Source organism: Vipera berus, assembly GCF_964194415.1.
Source record: "Vipera berus genome assembly, chromosome: 2".
Taxonomy (NCBI): Eukaryota; Metazoa; Chordata; class Lepidosauria; order Squamata; family Viperidae; genus Vipera; species Vipera berus.
In genome coordinates this window covers 131,307,469-131,330,825 of record NC_138203.1, presented here as the reverse complement: position 1 = coordinate 131,330,825, position 23,357 = coordinate 131,307,469, and the positions used below count along the sequence as shown (strand labels likewise).

The 23,357-nt window shown below is 42.0% G+C and overlaps 1 protein-coding gene across 1 annotated transcript in view; it reads right to left on the bottom strand.

The window, feature by feature from the left end:
• Positions 1-23,357, bottom strand: part of LRP1 (LDL receptor related protein 1) — a 323,131-nt gene that overhangs the window by 89,696 nt on the left and 210,078 nt on the right. Inside the window, exons 22-33 of the mRNA XM_081319473.1 lie at positions 22,175-22,357; positions 20,186-20,386; positions 19,116-19,361; positions 16,758-16,955; positions 10,874-11,078; positions 9,622-9,786; positions 7,292-7,536; positions 5,030-5,161; positions 3,169-3,396; positions 2,280-2,454; positions 1,956-2,050; positions 1,539-1,688 (exon numbers count right to left, since the gene is read on the bottom strand). Coding sequence (XP_081175599.1) covers positions 1,539-1,688; positions 1,956-2,050; positions 2,280-2,454; positions 3,169-3,396; positions 5,030-5,161; positions 7,292-7,536; positions 9,622-9,786; positions 10,874-11,078; positions 16,758-16,955; positions 19,116-19,361; positions 20,186-20,386; positions 22,175-22,357 — 2,223 coding nt within the window. The remainder of the gene's footprint in view (positions 1-1,538; positions 1,689-1,955; positions 2,051-2,279; positions 2,455-3,168; positions 3,397-5,029; positions 5,162-7,291; positions 7,537-9,621; positions 9,787-10,873; positions 11,079-16,757; positions 16,956-19,115; positions 19,362-20,185; positions 20,387-22,174; positions 22,358-23,357) is intronic.

The following is a 23,357-nucleotide window of genomic DNA, read 5'->3' as shown; positions in this document are numbered from 1 at the left end:
TTCCTTGATTCATGGATCTTACATTCCAGGTTCCTATGGAGAAAAAATCTTTACAGCATCGGACTTTCCTTTCACCACCAGACATATCCACAGCTGAGCGTCCTTTCGGCTTTGGCCCAGTCGCTTCATTCTTTCTGGCGCTACTAGTACTAGCCCTCTGCTCTTCCCCAGTAGCATATTGGACGCCTTCCGACCTGAGGGGCTCATCTTCCAGCGTCATATCGTTTTGCCTTTTGGTACTGTCCATAGGGTTTTCATGGCAAAGATACTGGAGTGGGTTGCCATTTCCTTCTCCAGTGGATCACGTTTTGTCAGAACTCTCTGCTATGACCTGTCCGTCTTGGGTGGCCCTGCACGGCATAGCTCATAGCTTCATTGAATTACGCAAGCCCCTTCGCCACGACAAGGCAGTAATCCATGAAGGAGATAGACAGCAGGTAAACTTAGTTAAACTAAGATAGGTAAGTATCAGGAAACTGATATTCCCAGTTTTGCTATAGCATTAGCTATGACTTGGTGATTTCCTGGTTCTGGTATTAGACAGGAAAAGATCTACCAGTCATATCTGTATATGTAAATTAACAAAAAGATTAAAGATGTGCTCCTACACACACAATTATAAAATACAGCTATATTAAAGCATTGTTAAAAGCTTTAATAATCCTGCTTTGTGCTTAGATACTAAAAGGAATGTAACTTTTACAGCATCAGTTTATTTTAAGACTTTAACTCTTTGTAAAATACATTTTTAGCAGATGGTAAAATAGATTGAAGAATATAGTCCCAAATAGGTTATATGAATACTAACGCAACACATCTTAAATATATATGCTTTCCATTGGGTATTATGATGAAAACTATCAAGGAGATAGTTTGACTCAGCCTTCCATCCTTCCGAGGTAGGTAAAATGAGGACCCAGATTGTTGGGGGCAATAAGCTGACTTTGTAATAATGCCGCTTGGGGGGCGAAAGCCCTAATAAGCAGGCATATACATAGAATGAAGGCTATTGCTAAGCACATTGATTTGTGCTTAAAGTGTAAGCCGCCCTGAGTCTTCGGAGAAGGGCGGGATATAAATGGGATTAAAATAAATAAAATAAAATAAAAAAATAATTATGGAAATCACAGCCTCGATATGATACCTTTAGGAAAATAGTGTAGTAATTTCTGAAGACCACAATGTTTTTGAAACAGAAGCAAAACTTTAGGAAATTTATTTATTATTTATTTATTAATTGAATTTCTATACCGCCCTTCTCCCGAAGGACTCAGGGCGGTGTACAGGGCAATAAAAGCATTACATACAAAAGTTAAAATAAAATTAAATTAATTAAGCCCTAAAAATAAATAATTAAAAATACCCCAAACCTTTAAACCAGGCCGGCCTGTTCAAATAAATAGGTTTTCAGATCAAATGAGAGCTACATTCTCTATTATAAGCCACAAAAAGCTTCTACGTAAACGAGCCCACAGAAATGAGAAATACGTGCAAATTGCAGCATGGAAAAAAATTATACATTGCCCACTGTCTCTTACCCATTATAGCCAATGCTGTGGCTTTGCGTAGCTGGTTCTTCACAGTCTCCAACACCTCCAAACCGCTGCCATCGAAGTTGCATCTATTAATGGTGCCATTGCCAGAGCTTATCCAGTAAAGCTTGTTTTCTTTGTAGTCAATGGAGAGCCCTGACATGAAAAGAAAAAAATATATATATTTTAGCATGGACTCAAAAAAGTTAAGTATGCAGGGAACGTTGTACCTAAATGCCATTGGTGGCCTTAAAAAGTAACAGACCAATTGGAGGAAGGATGAATCTGTCATTTCTGATTGTTTAAACAAGATAGTAGGTCCACCTGCACTGACAACATTATGGAAATGTTGCAAATTATCCCATTTCCATGAATTTTATGTCACTTTATACAATGATGCTACTACACAAATGATTTCCATACCAACAGGCCCTTTTTGGTTTGCGAAGAGAAGACTGTGGTTGCTTCCATCCATGTTGGCGACACTGATGCTGTCTCCATCTGTCCAGTAGAGTTTCCTATGAAACAGACACAAAGTAACCGCCTTTCAATGCCATACACTTCCTGACATTGGCTGATTATCCCCTGGAATTGTCCCTGACATTTGCTTTACGATGTCAGGAGTTCATCCGAAATAATATTAAAAAGCTATTAATTTTAAAGGAAGGTGAAAGTTTTTGGTCTGTTTCTCAGAAACTCCATTCTATTGTTTAACAGCTTCAGCATTCTTGGTTGACTGAGACTCACCCTTTGAGAGGATGAACCACCAAACAATGAGGTTTGTCCAGTCCCTGAATCACAGCATTCTTAAAGGAGCCATCTAGTCGGGCAACATTAATCTGTTTCTTGTTGGCATCATAGCTGGTCCAGAAAAGGTTCCTTGAGACCCAGTCCACAGCCAGGCCGTGGGCGTTGGGTAAATCTGCAAGACCACAGAGAATGTACTTGTTTAATTGCTGTAAGCTGCCCAAAGTCATGGATTTGAGATGGGTGGCTATAAATAGGAATAGATGTGAATTCAGAAAAATACCAAGAAAGTTAGGGTACGCTGCTATAGGGGGCCATATTGCCCACTTACTACCATAATTCAAAAAAGGAAAAAAAACTGAAAAATGGTGGGAGTTTTGTGAGATGTCTTTGTGTTAGCATTCGTGCAGCCTCAATTAATCCTACAGTGATATCTGTTGATTGCAAAAGTAGTTAATCCCTGATGTAGAATAATGATAAAAAAACTGCAAGAAATGTAGGTGAAGGAGAAGAGCAGGCTGAGCCAGAGGGTGGGGTTAAATGTGTCATAAGTTTGGAATCTTTGAGCTCCCACAAGAGACTGAAGTCCAGCCCCTTGTGAATTTCCTTTGATCCTTATCCAGTGTCGATTTAGCTTTGACCATTATTTGACCAGATTTTTGTACATAGGTAGCAGTAATAAACAATTCTATGCCTTAAGCTCTTGGTTTTTTGCACCCGTTAGAATTGATTATGATAAAATCTAAAAGTTAAATATTCTAATGCTTTTAAAAATGCTCAGCATCAAATATTCTATTTTAATTTAACAAAAGCCAAGTCAAAAAGCAGCACAAGTACTGGGAAGCTTTGGAAAAAAAGGACAACATAACTATTGTTAAGTAATTCGCACCTGCAGAAACAACTGTTTCAACGCCTGTTCCATTGATGAACGCCCGCTTGATGGTTTGTGTGCGGACATCTGACCAGTAGATACGTTGTTCCAGAGCATCATAGTCAACCACAGTGACATTGTCAATGTCAGGCACAGTGAAGGAGTTAATGTAATTGTAATATGGGTTGTCTATGTCCACACCTCGGATCTCCATCTGGCGTGCATAAAGCAAGAACTTCTTAAATTCTGGAGATGGGGAGAAAAGGCAAGACTGTGTGATGGAAACACACTACCATCGGGACTCAGCAAATATAAAGACTTTCCAAAATCTGCAAGAGTCTTAAATGGGTTATTCATTAATGGGAAGATGCATTAACCGGCAGGTATCCAATTTATACTTATCTCACAGGAGGTATTCTTATTAGTGTATTTATTCAGCAGTTCAGGTTTACAGAAGTTCCCATCTATTATGTCATTTTCGAATTAGAGGCACAAAATGCCACTGTATCCCATCCCTCTTTCACTATCGTGATTTGTAGCAATTTTGCTAGCAAATATCATACCCCATTTTAATTACTTCTGTGTATTCATGATTATCGTAGATTATTGGCTACACTGACACAATGCTCTTAAATCAGAAAGCCATCTTCAGGCTAATCTTTCTAATGGTAGTTTTAGTAGCAGAAAGATATAGTAATTACATTTAACAAAATCAACATTGGGGAAATGCACATTTCTCAGTCTTCATGAGTTCTGTAGGAGGACAGTACTGGCAAGCTTCATGATATTGTATTTCTGATCATTTCTTCCCCAACCTTGCGCCCACACTACCCAATCAAGCAGGCAGCAGTGACTATGGAATGGAGAAAAGAAATGCAGCAGTTCTCAAAACTCCATAAATTGTGTTTCTCAATACAAGGTAGTCCTTGACGTACGACCACAATTGAGTGCGAAATTTCAGTTACTAAGCAAGGAAATGATTAGGTGACTTTTCCCCCATGTTATGATCTTTTTTGCAACAGTTGTTAAGTGAATCACCATAGCTGTTAAGTGAATCATGCAGTCTAAGTGAACCTGGCTTCCACCATTGACTTTGCTTCTTGGAAGCCGGCTGGAGAAGATTAGAAATGGTGATCACGTGACCCCGGATCTCTACAAATGTCATAAATACACGCCAGTTGCCAAGCGTCTGAATTTTAATCACATGACCATGGGGATGCTGCAACGGTTGAAAGTGGGGGAAAATGGTCATACGTTACTTGTTTTTCACTGCCACTGTAACCTTGAATGGTCACTAAATGAATGACTGTATGTCGAGGACTATTTGTAGGGCCATTTGCAGTGTTATTGCTTGCTTGGAAGTATGGGTATAAAACTTTCCACAGCTTAGACTAAGGGCAAGTTTAATTTTTTTTTCCTCTCAACTGAATTATTTCTAAATATGTAGCAAAAAGAATAAATAGATCAATAAAAATTTAAAGCCTGAAGAGATGGGAAAGTAACCCATTTGGGGGTTTCATTTATGCAATTTATCAAAGAAGGGATTGCTTTAGTTTAAAACTGCTCCTCCTTAGCTTCATAATTTAGATGATCTTGCAGCACACCAGTCTTGTTTATTTAAACATACTATGGAAAGTCAAGTCTGTTAGAAACTGATATGAAGAGATTGAGGAGATGGGTATATTATTCAAACATTCTCACACTCTCATTTGTTAAAAACCTGTGAACCATTCCAAACATAGTCTGGGAGGTATCGACAGTTAAAATAAATGGTAAAAGAGAAGAGCAAGGGAGCGATAAAGCAGTATTATCGTGTCAAGTTATCTATCCTTGCAGGAGGAACTCCTGATTTACCCTGGATCCCATTCACTCCCTTTACCATAGCAAGTGGCATTGTCCTTATCCAGCTTCATCAGGTGCGGGCAAGCACAGGAGTAAGTCCCATTGTAGTTGATGAGACAGAGGTGGGAACAATGGCCTTTTCCTCCATTGGCCTCACAAGGATTGGGAGCTAGAAGAACAAAAAGGTCATGTAAGGTTTACATTCCTCACAATTTTGTCCTAAAGAGGACAGAATGCATAGGCCAGTGATGGCAAACCTATGGCACACGTGCCAGAGGCGGCACTCAGAGCCCTCTCGGTGGGCATGCCTGCCGCTGCCACCAGCAGCTTGCACAGGCCCATTAGACTACCACCAGTGCCCGGAACAGCAGCCCCACCCACCACTAGCGAAGCAGCCGGCTAGCAAGTTCGAGCAGAGGTGCGCTCAGCTGCCCCTGCCTCACCTCACCTTGCCCTGCAGCAATGGCACCCCCGCCCTACCCCCTGCCTCACCCTGCAGGACGAGCCTCCTGCCCACCGCCCCACCCACCAGAGACCCCCTGAATCTCTGCCCAGCCACCAGACAACCCCCCCATCAGCAACATCAAGTTGGCCACGCCCAGCCTGGCCACGCCCACCCAGTGGGCCACACCCCACACCACCCCCTAAGGGCACCACAATGCTGATGCTGCCCTGGCACTTTGCGATAAATAAGTGGGTTTGGGTTGCGGTTTGGGCACTCGGTCTCTAAAAGGTTCGCCATCACGGGCATAGGCTCTGTGTGGGGACGGCCAGGGTACATATGACATATATAGCCCAAGGAAAAAGGCCACTAGGCTTCTGGTTTGTCCAGCATCACAGGGTTGTACTTTTGCTTTCCCTACAGCAAAGGTCTCCAAACTTGGCAACTTTAAGACTCGTGGATTTCATGGTTGGCTGAGGAATTCTGGGAGTTGAAGTCTACAAGTCTTAAAAGTTGCCAAGTTTGGAGACCCCGGCCCTACAGCCTCGAAAAGTGCGAGTGGGAAGAAAGAAAATGTGAGAGACAGACCAGGGGAAAAGCCAATCCTACAGTCTACAGCAGAGGTCTGCAACCTTGACAACTTTTAAGACTTGTGGACTTCAACTCCCAGAATTCCTCAGCCAGCTATGGGAGCTGAAGTCCACAAGCCTTAAAAGTTGTCAAGGTTGCAGACCCCTGGTCTACAGGATGATTTCCAAATCATCAGAAAGTAGAGTCTCTAAGTGCAAGCACTTGATATTGTGTAAAAATCTTTATGTGTATCCATCCCATTTTTAATAGTATAACTTTAGTACACAGTGAAGTGAAGCTTTAGTACACAGATATAATTACTGCATATTCATTCCTTGTTGTCTTTTCAAGGTAACATCAGAACATAAGTTGGTAAGTAAGTCCTTGGAGGGAGTGAGTGAGTGAGTGAGTATATACGTATGTACCTCTCCATCCATCTATCCATGCCAAGTATAATATCATTGTTAGAATAATTTTCTTTCTAAACTTCCAATTTAGGCAAATTAGCTAACAGGCGTTTGCCCAATTTTTAGTGACCTGGATTAAGTACACAAAATATGTGATATACGCATCTTACCTCCATATAAGGAGATCATTATCTACTAGGCCACACTTGAATGAGAATGGCCTCTGCAATTTATCAAAGAAGGGATTACTTTAGTTTAAAAGGGCTCCTCCCTAGCCTCATAATTTAGATGTTCTTGCAGCACAGCAGTCTTGCTTATCACTAAACATACTAAGGAAAGCCAGTCATTTAGAAAATGATACAAGAGGGTGAAGACATGGGTATCGGACACTGGTATTTGAAAAATAATTTCTATGTGGTAATGGATCCAAGATAGTACTGTCACAGAGCAGTGTAATTAAATCCAGAATGTGTGCCTCTATTATGAAGCTTCTGGATGAGAAGCGAAATGTTTTCAAAGGAAAAAAAAACAAGAAAGTCCAGCTGCCTTTTGGAGAAAGTGAAGCACCTTTGGGACTACCATCACCAAGAAAAGGAAGGAAAGGAACAACCAAAATTAAAGAAAAAACCCATTATTAGATATAGTCAGACTACTTTTACCCAACCAGCTTCCACTGGGCCCATCATTTAGACATCAGTGGGGATCACTGTTTCTTCCTGTACTCATTAGATGCAAAGTCTCTGGGGCTAGACTTAGCTACCTTGAGCACAGCAGTAGGTAGCTGTGGCAGTTGTGACAAACTTCTGGTGCCCGTGTTGACTTCACAAATTGAAATCTGACCTCATTGCCCCACTGCCCCTTTTCCCTTATCGTGGCTCACCTAAAGGCTGGCGAGAGGGGTGATAGACCTGCAAATCAAAGGGTTGTGTGTTGGTTCGCTGCACGACTGTGACATTGTGGCCTGTCCACTTGTTAGCCTTGGCCAAGGTATTTGTGCGCCAGTCGGTCCAGTACACTTCACCACCGTACAAGGTGACAGCAAAGGGATGTGACAGATACTCGTGGCCTCGCAGCACCTCAATGTGTCCTGTGCCATCATAGAGGGCAGAATAGATTGCATCCGACCTGTGGAAGAAGATGACAAGTCAACATGAAGATTCCTAGAAGCAGGTAGAAGAGAGATGAGAAGCAGGTTCAAAAGCTGCACGGGAACAGGTGGGTGCAAGTAGCACTGGTACAAGATAATTTTCTTGCTTTCTTTGTTCGAATTTGTCATTTTTGTTTGAAGAAAGAAAGAAAGAAAGAAAGAAAGAAAGAAAGAAAGAAAGAAAGAAAGAAAGAAAGAAAGAAAGAAAGAAAGAAAGAAAGAAAGAAAGAAAGAAATGGCTAAGCAAAGAAGAAGCAAAGAAAGACAAAAGGGCAGAAGGGACAAGATACATATGAATGGAAAAATACAATGTGATCAAAGGCTTTTGTTTCCAGAAAGCAATCAGGCATGAAATACATCATTCTAGGAAAGTAAGTCCAAATGCCTATTTTATGTTGCCCTGGAGTCTATTAAAGCCATGCCAGGTTTATTATAAAACAGAATGATTTGTTTATTAGTTCCTTATACAGCAAAAAAATGCATTTAATACTCTAGCCAAATAATGTCTTACTTACTAAGGTTTCATTACATTAATATAGTTAAGTATAATAATTATGCAGATAGTTACTATGAGAAACAGAAAAGAGGAAGTTATTTCATTCTTACAGCCTTCTCGGGACAAAAGACTCAAAGGGATATTACAGCAAGAAAAAGGAGACTCTCTTCTCTGTTCCCTCAATTAAATAGGCAAGACAAGACAAGATAAGATAACCTTTATTGTCATTTTTTTTTTACAGTGGTGTTCTGTACCAGCCTGCTACCGGCCCTGCAGAAAAAGCAGGGACAACCCCTTTACAAACGGCAAGAGGCTGGAATAAAGCCTGCCAAATTTATTAACATAAAACAGACACCAACCATGAAACAGGACTATTCAAGCGGTTGCCTTCAGCAAACCAGCCCTCCCACACATTCCCCTTTTATACAGTTCAGGGCGTGGCTTCTCTCTGCCCCCTTCCGAGGTGCCCCATTGCCTTCCTCTGTTTACTCCTGATTGACTGCCTCCTGCGTCGGGCGTCCTTGAACAGGGCCAGCTGTGGGTCATCTTCATCCACGCTGTCAGGCTCACACAGCTGGGTCTCCGTGGTGACCAAGTGGGAGGGGCCTGGCTGAGGGCTCTCATCAGCAAGATCTTCAACCCCCTCAGCAAGGTGTTCAACACCCCCCTCCTCCTCCTCTGAGTCATCCGACCCAACTGCCGAACCCACAGGCTGACCCTGAATCACAACAGGTGGGCACAATGGTGCACATCAAAAATGAAATTAAGTTGCCCGCTCTCAAAGTAAAAACACATACATGACACACACCTAAACATACTATATACAACATATGTATAGACCCACACCCCTACATATACGTAACAAAAAAATGTTAAATACTGTCCATCTTGAATATATAACGGAAGGAGGAAGCTTGAGATTTCACAAGTTTAATGCTGTATGGAATGAAACTATGGCTGAATCTGGATGTTCTGCTGGGGATACCACGAAGCCTCCTCCCAGAAGGTAGCAAGGAAAACAGGTTGTGAAGAGGATGTGTAGTGTCCCAGATAATCTTATGAACCCTGCTCAAGCAATGCTTCTGTGCTATGTCCTGGATGGGAGGGAGGGAACTGCCAAATACTAGCTCTGCAAAGTGCAACCAAGGTACTCCCAATAGACAGAAAATCTTTTTAGCACAGCGGGGGGGGGAAATGCTTCCAGTCTTTCAATCTTTTTGGGGGGTGGGGGGGTGGAAACATATCTTGGACTAAGATACCATTCCCAATTGCAGCTATAGTAGTCTGCATTACACTGGCATTATTACATTCAACATGTGATCTTTCACCACGTAAAGTTATCTCTGAGGCTAACAGAAGGAAGGAAGGAAGGAAGAAGTAGCAGCAAGCGGAAGATTTTGAAGTGTCAGCAGGCAGTGGAAATAAAAATACCAGACCTAGATTCTTACAAAGGGAAAGATCTGAGTATTGTAAGAGGATCTGAATTGGCTTCCCAATATAAATCCGCTCCCCCACCACGGGAAATGACTAATTTTTGCCCTGAATTTCAGCCTCTAAATATTGATACCTGGCATCAATCCACAGGATACGCTTTTCCAGGTAGTCCACTGTGAGCCCGTTTGGCCAGCCACCTGACCCTGTTTCCTTGTGAATGACACGTCGGCCCTGGCCGCTCATGGAAGCTGCCTCAATGCGAGGCAGGCTGGCATCCCAGTCTGTCCAGAAGAGAATCCTGGGGGAAAAAGTGGACGGGAGACACACACACACACATAGAGTCAAAAAAAGATACTTTTTCAGCCACAGGAACATAGTTCAAGTCAGGGGTCTTCAAATGTGGCCCTTGTATGACTTGTGGACTTCAACTTCCAGAATTCCTCAGTCAGGCACGCTGGCTGAGGAATTCTGGGAGTTGAAGTCCACAAGTCATAAAAGGGCCACGTTTGAAGACCCCTGATGTAAGTAGTCTCTGTAACACTGCAATACTCCCTGTAAATCATTCACTCTTTGAAACACTAAACAGTGATTTGATATCAATCCTCTCTGCAACTCCCCATAGCTGTTCTTACCTGAATACAGGCAAATCCTGTAAGACCATTCTTTTAAAAGCAATGCCTCATTTCTATAGAGTTCAGAAAGTCTGTATGCACAGTGCTACGTGGCACAATTTCCTCCATACTTTTTTTTTTTTAAAAAAAGCAATGTGAAAATATTCCAGGGCTCTTCAGTAGTCTGCTTATGATCAATCCCATCTACCTCTTATGAAAGGGCTAGGGAGGAATAAAGAGTATCCCTCTACAATGGTAATATTTTTTATGAAAGCAGGAATTTCTATCAAGATCTCCCTGCAGAGAAGATCTAATTCAATTTCTGCATTGGAGGAATGTGCAGACATACACTGTAAAAGGAACCCGAACACCTATTTACTTTTAAAATTCCACTGGAGAGTACATAAATAATAATTGTAATACCAGGACATCTTTCTATTAAGAAATAGAAACTTGCTTATAAACAAAACACCACCCATTCTTGACGCTAAATTCAGTGACCATGACTAGCATTCTATAGTTTTTCCCCTTTGGGATTAAATCCCAGAATAAATCCAGCCCCTCCTAAGGATCCAAATATCTCATGAACATTTAGTTTACTGCCCCCTCCCATGCAAATGCTAAATGCAGGTCGAGGTTTGCCAATGGATTAAAAGATTAATGTGTTTCATCAAGACCAACATGGACAAGTTATAGTGGTACCCAACCTTCCACCATGTTTTTTAATCCATTCCTGCCCATAGATTTCTCCATCGCCTACATTCAAAGTCATACCCGTATCGTGGGTCTAAGGCAATGGCACGAGGATGCTCAATATCCCCAGCCAATAAGGTGCTCCTCATTGTCCCGTCTAGCTTAGCCACCTCAATTTGGTCCAGGTTGCTCTCCACCCAGTAGATGTTGCCAGCAATCCAGTCCACAGCAAGTCCTTCAGGAGTTGCTAGCCCATATTGTATCACCACCTCAAAGCTGGTTAGGGCTGTAAAAAAAATAAGTTGGGATAGAAGCCATCAATAATTGTTCGCATTATCCACCATTCCTTTCATGGGGAAAGCATTTTTCAACATTCCTTTCTGTGATCTAACCGCCCAAGATCTTCTCTCTCAATTAAAAATGGGTGAAAGATGTCTCCAAGTTCTGTAATAACATTTCAAGAAAGAAATCTTAATGGATAATCCCAAGTGTCATTGAGAAAACCATCAGAACCACAGGAAACACTGTCACTTATTTAACTCATGGCCTACTACAGGTAATCTTTTGACTTACAACAGTTTATTTAGTGACCGCTCCAAGTGACAACACTACTGAAAACAGTGACTTATGACCATTGCAGCCTCCAGACGGTCAAAATTCAGATGCTTGGCAACTGGTTCATATTTGTGACAGTTGCAGTGTCCCCAGGGGGTCATGTGATCATCTTTTGTGCCCTTCTGACAAGGAAAGTCAACGGGGAAACCAGATTCACCGATCAACTGTGTTACTAAATTAACAACTGCAGTGATTCACTTAACAACTGTGGCAAGTAAGGTTGTAACATGGGGCAAAACTCACTTAATAAATGTTTCACTTAGCAACAGAAATTTTGGACTCAATTGTGATTGTTAAGTTGAGGACTAAAAAGGTAAAGGTAAAGGTTCCCCCGCACATGTGTGCTAGTCGTTTCCAACTCTAGGGGCCGGTGCTCATCTCCGTTTCAAAGCCGAAGAGCCAGTGCTTGTCCGAGGACATCTCCGTGGTCATGTGGCCGGCATGACTAGACGCCAAAGGTGCATGGAACGCTGTTACCTTCCCACCGGAGTGGTCCCTATTTTTCTACTTGCATTTTTACGTGCTTTCGAACTGCTAGGTTGGCAGAATCTGGGACGAGTAACAGGCGCTCACTCTGTTACGCGGCACTCGGGATTCGACCCGCCAAACTGCCGACCTTCTGATCGACAAGCTCAGCGTCCTAACCCACTGAGCCACCGCGTCCCTGTAAGTCGAGGACTAACTGTACATTATTAAGCTAATCAACCTGAAAATATCCAGAATCCATCAATCTAAATAATCCATTTGATTCCAGAAAGTCTGAAGGTCATTTGCTATTACTCCTTATTAGATCTTAGATCAGACAGTCTGAAGAAGGGCTAGTAATTATCTAAGATGGCATTGCCCACCTTGAGCACACTCTGTTTATATGGGCTCCCATTCCCAGTGTTCTCACCTATGTCTATGTTGGCTAAGAAATTCTCAGAATTCAGGCCAATACATCTGAATGATGCTCAAGTTGGGGAAGGATGATCTAGGATTCTGAAAGGCAATGCTTTCTTCAAGAAGTATTTTACAATGTATTAGCCACCTTAGGTATTAGTAAATTTATTGTAACATGTAAGTATAATCCATTCTGAGAAAGAAACCATGCTTGCTAAGTAGCTGGAGTTATTAAAGCAAAATCCATGTAGCTGAAATTCATTCCAAGGAGCCTGCAGGAGATTTAGCTCAGTCATTTTCAGTATGTTGCCTTTTCTTTCCATTGGGTAAAATGGGAATTCATTCCTCCAATATATCTGCTATCTTTTATTTAGATATAGGCTATAGTTATGCACCACACCTCATAAATTTTGGCTATATTAACAGTTAAGAATAGAAACTAAAAATGCACAGAAATCAAGACCCTCTTGCAAATTTGTCCCGATGTTAATATGGTAACATCTCACTTCTGACCTCATTTATAATTTTAATCTCTGGACAAGTCAAAGAATTCCTGGTTTTAGGTATTAAAATAAAGATATGTGGGAAACTAATTTCAATTTTTAATAGTTTTATTGAGAGCAAGGGGATTACTGGTATTATTATTTTTTTGGCAAAACAACAATCAAAGTCTGAGTCACCCAAGAGACTTCAAACCTAATGGACTGTCTTTTTCTAAAAATCCATAGCTTGATGAATAGGGAGAAGGGGCAGAAAGTCCTTTAGTGGGAACATACTACAAGTCCATCCCACTGCAATGCCTTGATCACCCAGGGCCCCATCATCAGCTCTGTTGATGCACTAATCAGGTTAGGCTCTGTTCTTTGCTGAAACAGTTGCTAGGCTGTAATTACCATTTAGGGAAGCTCTGGAAATACTAATTAACTCCAACATAATGATCAACATTTAAAAGAAAGAAGATACCATTTAACAGGGATTGAGCGCTGCTGTTTCTGATGGTAGTCTGGTTTATTTTGGAAGGTATCTCAACGCCTCTTCACATTTCAGCTTTTCCTGAAGGACTTATAGACCAATTTACAGGTAATCCTCAGTGATAGTAATTGGACTGGGAACTGCATCGCTAAGTGAGGTGGACATAAAGCTTGACATCACCCATTTATGACAGCAAAGCCTACTGCGGCTTGTTAGGTGTGATTTCATGTGATTGCTATTTGTGGCCTTCCGTTGGCTTCCTTATTGACTCTGCTTGTTGGAAGCGGGCAGTGAAGGCCACAAATCAGAATTGTGGGACACTGCATTGTGAGTCGGTCACTGAATGCCTGAATTATGCTCCTGTGAGAGCCACAACTTTTATGGGCCAGCCTAAAGTCTCCTCATTCAGTGCCATTGTAATTTCAAACAGCTGAATGAACGGTCATTAACCAAGGATTACCTGTGCTGAAGTACTTAAAAGACCGCGATTCAGAAAAGAAGAGAAAGATTCCTTTGACATTTTCTAAATACAAAAACATCTTCATTTAAATATGAAATCCAGATTCACACCTATGAACTAATTAGGGTTCACAATAAAGGGTCGGTGTAATTAATCTATGGATAGTTCAGCACTGCACAAAGTACAACAAAGGTGGTGATGGACAGAGTCACTAGGACCTCCTCACTTTCCTGTCAGTGGAACCTACCTGGAAGAAATGTATCCTAGCGGAGTTGACAAAGCACTTATTGTAACACTCTGAGACGTTGGTTAAACAAGGTTTTGTGGTGGTGATTATAATAATTACTTCAAAGAATTTTAAAGACAACATTTATAAGATCCTTCGTTCCCAAGAATCCTAGTGAAGAGGATCTTGTATTGTTAACCACACTTGTCTGCTTATTTGAGGGCCTGCTCTGTTTTGAGTTAACCGGCTTTCAATTACTTCTTGCAGATTGGAATGCTAACCTAATCCCCAGGATGATTTGTTCTTCATCACTGGGGCTCAGTGTGCTAGCTATCTATTTATTTATTCTTCCAGAACTAGCAAAGAGCTTCTTATAATGCAAGAAGCTGGCAACTGTTTATAATGTGAATGTTTGGGATTTGATTTCCAATACCCACAGCTTACTTAATTGACAGTGAGCTCTCAGTGGAAACACGCCGACCACAAACGGGGCAAAAGTCCAGCTTTTCCCCAGAACTATGTTCAAGAGGATTTTTTTTTAATCTTGCTTAAAAGCAGAAGCTATATGTGCACATTGCTGATCAGCCAGCTCCTATGTCAGTCAAAGCAAATTTCTATCCCTCATTTCCAAAGCAAAGTTGTACCAAGCAATAGCTGAGTGCTTTTACGTCAGCCGCAAAGCAGTTTCATTCCCTCCTATCACTTTATCTAAGCTTAGTGAAGCAATGAGCCCTAGACTTTACGTCAGCCATTAAGTTTCTGTTCCTCCTCCTCCTCGCTTTCCCAAGGCATGGCTATGCGGAGTACTAAGTGGCTCAACCACTTCTGTTACTCACAACATTACCTTCCTGAATTGATCTTAACCTTTAAAAAGAAGTGAGGACAAGGACTTTATAAATCCAAAATAAAATGCTGAACAACACCTGAGCCAAATGGTTGTAAATAAATCACAAAATAAAACCAAGGAGGCCAACTGTCAGAAGTACAGGGGGTTCTCGACTTATGACCACAAGTGAGCCCAAACTTTCTGTCGCTAAGTGAGACAGTTGTTAGGCGAGTCTTGCCCCCATTTTAAGACCGCTCTTGCCACACAATTATTAAGTGAACCACTGCAGTTGTTAGTAACACAGTTGTTAAGTGAATCTGGCTTCCCCATTGATTTTGCTCGTCAAAAGGTCGTTAAAAAGGTTGATCACATGACCCCGGGACGTTGCAACCATCATAAATGAGTTGGTAGGCAAGCATCTGAATTTTGATCATGTACCCCTGTGATGGTCGTAAGTGTGAAAAATAACCATAAATTATTTTTCCTGTACCTTTTTTAACTTCAAATGGTCACGAAAAGAACTACAGTAACCTATGAAGGAGAATATTTGTAGCTTAGGGTGGAAATGAAGTACTGTAAGTCAAGAACTATCTGTAGTGGCATAGGGAGTTGTTATTATTACCTTTATCCTACGTATTTTGAGGGGCGGGAACGCTCATTGTTTGCGGACTGGACTAAGGCAAATGAGTAGTCCTGGATGGAAGGATTGATATTGCTCAGTTTTCTTCCCCCCCCCCCCTGCTCAACAGAGAGATGAGACAATCATTCCTTCTCCTCCTCAGCTGTGAGTCACGTTAAGAGACAGGGCCCCATTATCCAGGATGAGAATTCTGGTGAGGTGAGATGTGCCCACTTTCCACCAATAAACTCTACAGATGCTCAAAGGAGGGAACAGCTCCTACAAGACTGTCACTTTATCTTAGCTTTCCTGCTAGAAAAGACGCTGCCTCTCTAAACACGGGAAAATAGTTTTTTTGATTGCTATGTACGTTTTTTTTCTCCAAAAGAGAATTTTTTTTAAAAAAAAAAGAAGATACGTGATTATCTTCACAAACGCACACACGGATTACCACGAGCACAATCTGAAGCTGAAAAACTGCCAGTAAAAATTAGTTTTAAGCAGCCTCTGTTGCTGCTTTGGTCAAAACTGTGCCCTCATCAAGCTTCTTTTCTTGAAATAAAAATATTGCCAAAGCTTTATTTTCATTTTTAATTGTGCAATTAAAATAAAAATAAATAGACCGTTAATTAAAATATTGAGCTACAAAGAACAAAGAAGCAGTTCAACAGCTGTGCCAGATAGGAAGCAAATAAAGCTTTTTATTTAAAAGCATAGAAGCTCTGAAAAGCTTCAGTAATATTTAAGCCGCTCCAACGGCCCTGTTATTTCATATTTTAGCTAAATATTTTTGTTTCCCAAAAGGTGGGATCAGCTTTGAAAACTATCTAATGGAAAAAGTTACAACAACATAAACTACATCACTGAGAGCTTCGGAATAAACATATGGACAATTCATCATTTCTTTATTGTGGTTCCATCTGTGAATATAAGGTTGAGAAACAAGCCTAGGTGTCCTGGTTAGAATGGACTGTGAGCGCATTGTATTTTAAAAGTATAAACTTTCAGGGGGGGGGGGGAAATACCTTGGAAAAAAGGCACCATTCTACAGCATCCACATCTGTGTGTAGGCCGTGGTGGGATTCAGCCAGTTCACACCACTTCGGCAGAACCGGTAGCTAATTTTTTGTTGCCCAGACCAAGAATGGATTTCCAGAAGCGGCATCCACACAGAGAACTGGTTGTTCACATATCTGAATCCCACCAGTGTGTGTAGGTGCATGCGTATGTGCCTTTGAGTCAGTCTTTGGTGACTTTAGTGACTGCCTGGAAAATTTTCTTGATAATATTTTTGAAAATGGTCTGCCATTGTCTTTTTCCTGGAGCTAAGAGAGAGTGAATGGCCCCGAGCTACTCTATACTCACCTCCATTCTCGTGCAATTTTCCCCGGTATATCTTGTCTTCTACCACGTCAGTCCAATAGAGGGAGCTCTGATTCAGATGAAAGTCCAAGGCAATGGTGTTTCTCAAACCAGGCACTAAGACGCTATAATCTCCCTTGTGTAAGTCAATGCGCCGGATCTCGTGGCGATTGGAGAAGATGATGAAAGGTTTAAACGGGTCTAAAAATGGAAAGAGGAATGCTGATTAACTGCTGCCATTATATTTTCATGATCTTCAAAGCCCAGGAGCAACTCCTGAGAGGGCTCCAGTAGCAAAACACTTTTAAGTTGAAAATAAGATTGGGAACAAATTAGCTTTCAATCTTCTTCTGAGTTTTAAAAAGTCCTATTTGCCTTTCCCAATTCTCTTCGTCTGTGTTCTGCCAAGACGGTCAAGGGCCGAGATTTTCACGAATATAGCCGCTGCCATAAATCATTATAAATTATTCATAGCAAGTCCCTGAAATATGGACAAGGGCTCATTATCCCAGTACTTAATTCGTGTCACAAGGTAATCTGTGGACCATGATTCCCACAGGCAAAGGTCCAAAGCTCTAGCGTGAGCCTCCCCTTCTTCATAAAAGAGGGAGTGAATACCATGCTTGCAACTGAACAACATGCATCTTTTTAAAATCCTCCCTCTTCCAGCCTTCCCTGGACCTCTGGGGAACAGAGTTGTCTTTCTTTTGCCTGCCAGCGGGCAACATGGTAGAATGAGGCAAGTCCCTCAAGGACAGGAACACTGCTGTGTTTCTCGACTGCGGGAAAACACCAAGCCGGACTTTCCCCTCCCTCCTGCTAACTCCGCTTCTGGTCTCTTTCCCATTCAGTTTCCCCCCCCCCCCAAAAAAAGGCATGAACCTCAGAATGGCCTGCTACTCTTCTCACATACAAAACAGATTCAAAGGACCTAGCCCGCACTCCATCCATCATTCATATTTTGGCTTTGCTGTTTTTTCCAGAAGGGATGGAATTGGGGGGAGGGCGGGGGTGTCTGTGGATTGGTATCCTGCAGAAAAAGCCTCAGTTGTCTTCATGCAGTCCTCTGCCCTTTTTTTTTTTTTTTTTACTAAACGTGTCTTCTTCTAAAGCTTTTCTTCGTAGTATACTTTTTAATGGATTGGGCCATATCCCGGATGTAGTCTTTGTCCGGCACTTGAGTTTTGAATCAGTTCATCATTAAAGCGAACTTTCTCAGTTCATCATATTATTCCCCATAAAGGTCTCAGTGAATCATATAGGAGACACAGTATATCCTTGTGAAAGCATCCCTGGCCTATGGTTTCACAAGCAATTCATTTTAAACCCACAAGTATAGTAGAAGAATCGCAGCGAATCAGCTCCACGTACCCAAGACCCAGCTCCTCAACCTATTATGAGGAGGGACGTGTTTCAGAACAAAGCCAAGGTTCCTTTTAACACCTCTTCAGACCCTCTACATATGTCTGTGGGGAAAAGAGTGTCAAGAGGAATTATCTTTCTGATGTCCCAAAGCCAGATGTTTAGCAGTTATTGGCCAGAAGAAGAATATTTTGAATAGGAGAAACAAAAGGTGGTATCTCCTCCTCAACTCAGTGTTGACCAAACTGACTGAAGGTACTGGCTGGAATGCTCTTTCAAGCAATCTTCCCTCTAGATCAGGGGTGTCAAACTCAATTTCATTGAGGGCGGCATCAGCATTGCGGTTGCCCTCAGGGGGCCGGGTGGGCATGGCCAGGGTGGGCGTGGCCTACTGGGTGGGCGTGACTAGAGTGCGTATGGCCTACTGGGTGGGCGTGGCCAGCTCTACATCGTTCGCATCAAGGGTGCCTATGGGGGCCTGGGCAGGAGTGGGACAGATCTGAGGGTCTCTGGCAGGAGGAGGGTCTCTGGGCCAGGGCCAAGGCAGTGGGGGCCGTTCCCTCACTGTTTCCAGGATGGCTTCGCGGGCCACATGAAACCACTTCGCGGGCTGGATCCGGCCCCCGGGCCTTGTGTTTGACATGTCTGCTCTAGATTAAGGGATGATGCTACGTACTGTAGAATAATGATTGTGGGTGAACGTTCTTTTTAAAAACGTATTTCTAAAAAAAGTCAAGTGTGATTCTGATGAACAGATACTTAAAAGTATGTGATTACACAAACACAGCTATCGGAAAGCCAAGATTGACTTCATTCCCAAGATGCTAAGAGCACGCTTGGCATTTAATGAGAGAAATGTGGTCCCAATGAATGGACATTTACTATCTTAATACACATGGCAGGCCCGCTTCTTCAGAGATTTTGAAAATCTGACATCCGCTGCCTTTAGATGAGTCCAACACCTTGTTCGGAAGCAGACCAAGTTCACTGATTACTTACCCAAACTGCGACAGCTCTCACCATCCGACTCCAGCATCCATCCTTCATAGCAAGAGCACTTCACATTGTACTTGTACTGCTCACACTTTTGACTGCACTTGAGGCGCTTGGCACAGTAGCTCTGGATCTGGCAGGTCTTGTTATCAGCACCAAGCTCCATTCCTAGAGGGCATGAGCAGGCAATGCCCTCTCCTGGTGCTACCGTACAGTTGTGGCTGCAGCCCCCGTTGCTCAGAGAGCAAAGATCTGGACGAGATCAGAAAATGATTGGGAGAAATTCAAGCGACTGGCTCAAACTGCCCGCCAACAATTGCCAAACAAGTTCCCACCCATTCCCTATCGCAAGAAATAAGCTCCATACCACAAACATGCTCCCCCATCCCTTCACTATCACAATGAACCTTTGGATCCAATTTCTCAGCCCTCCAATTAATTAACTGATGTTTTTGAATACCATGTATGAAAGTGAGTCACCTGAAATTTACTACCATGAGGACGGACTAAGCATCTTCCAGTGTACATTTGTAAGCAAGAGTTTAGTTAAGAATCTGTGGTCCAAAAGTTGTTTTCTACTGCTCAATCTGCAGCATCAATAGCCTCATTTTGACTAATGAGAGCAACAGTCTTTCTAACTCATTAAACTGCATAGTATCCAAACAATTCACTCACTGTCTACTAGCAAGATTTTTAGGCCTCTATATTAGCTTTATTTATGATGTTTGCCTTGTTTCTTCAACTAAATTAAAACAATATCTGTATCTATTTACTTTCATACATTAGACATAAACAAGCAAACAAGGCCTATCCAACATTTACAACTCCTGCAATATATTTTTGTGGCAATCACTTTTCACAAATCAGATGAACAAGATGTCCTTATCTTAGGAAAAACAGATGTTAACTTCTCAACAGTCTTTAAAACATGCAAGGGCCTAGAGTTATATTTACCAGGAAATTTGGGGAGCTACACTCCCCATTTCCTGAGAAGACAAGTGGGTTGTAAAAGTTTATTTAGAGAAAGGACAATATTGACACAAAACAGAATAATTTGTTCCTTGCCCGACACTCACCACACAGTTGCCCTTCATCAGAACCGTCCCCGCAGTCATCATTTCCATCACACAGCTTCTCAGGAGGGAGGCAGATAGACGTTGTATTGGCACATGTGTGGGAGGGTGGTTTGCACACCAAAGACTCACAATTCTCTTCATCAGAATTGTCCTCACAATCATTGTCTCCATCGCATACCCAAGCTTTGCTGATACACCGTGCTAGAAAAAAGTCGAGACAAAATTAAGAGCCCACTTAATCTTTTCAATATGTAATATAATCTTTAAAATTCTTAAGAAACACAAATGGGAAAGCTGGAGAAAGAAAATCTGTAATTCCTCTAAATGTATACTGGGGAGGATATATGTATTCCCCAACTAGGCTCCTTTAACTCACAAAGCAGTAATCAGGAAATCAGGGAAGAAAAAGAGTATAAAACAAAAATAAAAACTCAGGAGCAGATCCAGCTGTAATCTTCACAATTTCTCAAACAGCAACATATTGTTTTCCTACATTCCACTTCTCCCTGCTTCTGAGAAGAATAAGCACACTCAAAAAGCCTCTCAAGCCTACAGATTTCTGTTTCTCTGGATTAGTAAAGAGATTCTAAGGGCCAAAGAATAAAGATCACATACATCAACTATTGTTTGATCTGTATTGCATTCTACAAAGAAGTCAACTGATGTGTCTATGGAGATTCTCAGTCATCCAAGTCATGGTTGTCCCAAAGGTGCTTTTTCAAGAGGCAACTGGACGTTCTTGTTCTTCCTTGAAGACGCTTCGCTTCTCGTCCAAGAAACTTCTTCAGCTCAGACTTGTTGGTTGGGAAAGGAAGAATTTATGTTCCTTACAGACAGCTGGTCTCTCTAAAAGAATGCAAATGACCAGCTGAGTCAGAGCTGAAGAAGCTTCTTGGACGAGAAGCGAAATGTCTTCAAAGAAAAACAGTTGGGACAACTGGTGTGTGGTTTTTGTACGTCAAGTGACCTGTGCGATGTGCATGTTTGGGTATGCACACAATTACCCTTGTTCGTGGACAGTATTGCAGTAATTATGATATCAAACAATATAATCTTTGAAGAGCATGAAGAGTACATAGATCATGCTAGACTTTTTAAAGATGAGAAATGCGTAGCTCCTTGTTGATTCATTATTTAGCAGACTGAACAGCAGACCTATGCATACTTACTCCTTTAATAGTGCAAAAAAAAAGGGTGGGTGGGTGGGTGGGTGGGTGGAGACAGAGGAAAATATCTTGAGTGTAGACAGATATTGCTCTTCCAATAAAGGAGAACATTTGTATTCGTTTCGACATTCAGGGTTGAAATGAAGGATCTTTGGTACTCTCTGAGCTTGGCTGCTTTCTTGCAGACATTTCATTACCCAAACTAGGTAACATCATCAGTGCTAGCAAGAAAACAACCAAGTTCAGAGCACCAAAACCCCCTCAGTTATTTACATCTTCTTCATTCACAACTGGGATAATGAGACCCAGTGCCTGTGCAAATTACTATGAGCCACACAAACAGCGTGGGCCAAGTTTCAGTTTACTACATTTTTATCTCTACTTTTTTTTAGATAAAACAGTTGCTGCCATAATAAATATGTGTGAGCAGAAACGGCTGAAAGATAATTTTATCCTGGGTAATACAGAACTTCAACACAGTCCAGTACGCAGAAGGGGGCATCTGGGACATTCTGTTGATATCTGTAATTAAAAATTATCCAAATCCGTAACATTTCATGAAATCTGCTGCAATTTTAGAAGCCAATGCCAAAGTCTTATGTCATATCGCTATTCTCAAGCGACTTCTCTTCTAATTTAGATTTACTCATGCTCATACCAGCACAACAAATGGCTATTGTCTGGAAAGGCTGCTATACGTTACACCACGCTTATTTTTAATAAGTGCTGGATACAACTGATTTTTTTATATTAAAGCGGTCTAGATATGCACAATAATGTAATTGCGTTTTCCACCTCATCTCTATAACGCTATGCAATTTACCAGAATCCTTGCAGCCAAACTTCACATTTGGATCACAGACATGAGTGACACCCTCACAGTTCTTCTCATCACTAGAGTCCATACAGTCAGTGTCACCATCACAGTGCCAGCGCATGGGAATGCAGAGTGCATCCAGTCGGCATTGGAACTCATCTGTATGGCAGCCTCCAGGTGGGCGGGTAGCTGTGCAGGGGGAATAAATGAGATAGCATGTTAATTGGGGCAGTACTAATGACTAGGGCTGGATGCTACCGAAGCACTGTTAAATGGGCAAGGGGAAAAAAAAACTAGCATGACATGTCAGGGGAGAGATGCTCTTATCAAACTGCAAATGGTTTTTGGGCATGCCATGTTAATTTTCATCACCTTTTGGATCATGCAGGAAGCCACCCATTAGCCTCAGTTTGTATGTGATTTGAAGGCACACACCATTAGCACCTGTCCTTTATTCTTTATCATGATCAGATTACCCTCTGATTGCCATGGAATGAACTAGTACCTCCATTTCCCCATAGGAAATATAGATCCACTGGAATGATCTGTCCCAGATGCTAAATGGATCTTTTGGTTTCCAGAGGGAGTTTTCCCTAGGTATTGTCGGGTGCTGGGTGGGCGTGGCCCATTGGGTGGGTGTGGCCAATTGGGTGGGCATGGCTGCAGTGTTAATGGAAGACTGGGTGAGACTAAAAAGTTCAATCAATCAATTCCAACTTTGCGAGATTTTTTTTTCCTGCGAGAAATTGAAATTGGTTGATTTATTGAACCTTTTTTTTTTGCACACAGCGGTAGAGGCCTAAAGCGAAAACGTTTTATAACACCCAGCTGAAGGCCTAGAACTGGGGTGATGGTGCTCGTGCCCACAGAGAGGGCTCTGCGTGCCACCTGTGGCATGCGTGCCATAGGTTCGCCACCACAGCCCTAGGCAGTCCTACTGAAGCTTTATTCTCATCTTGGAATATGGAGGTTGCTACAACCTTGGACAGGACTAGGCCTGAACAGCCTCTCCCCTTCATTCATCCAGAACTGATCCAAGCCACTCTGGGAAGTGAAACCATGGAGGAGGCATCTTGAGCATCATTGTTAGACAACAAGGAACAAGTCTGACTGAACACGGAGGAGGGTTCAAGTTAGCATCAATATAAGTGCTGAAGCAGCAATCTTTACCTGCTTTTACTGCATATGT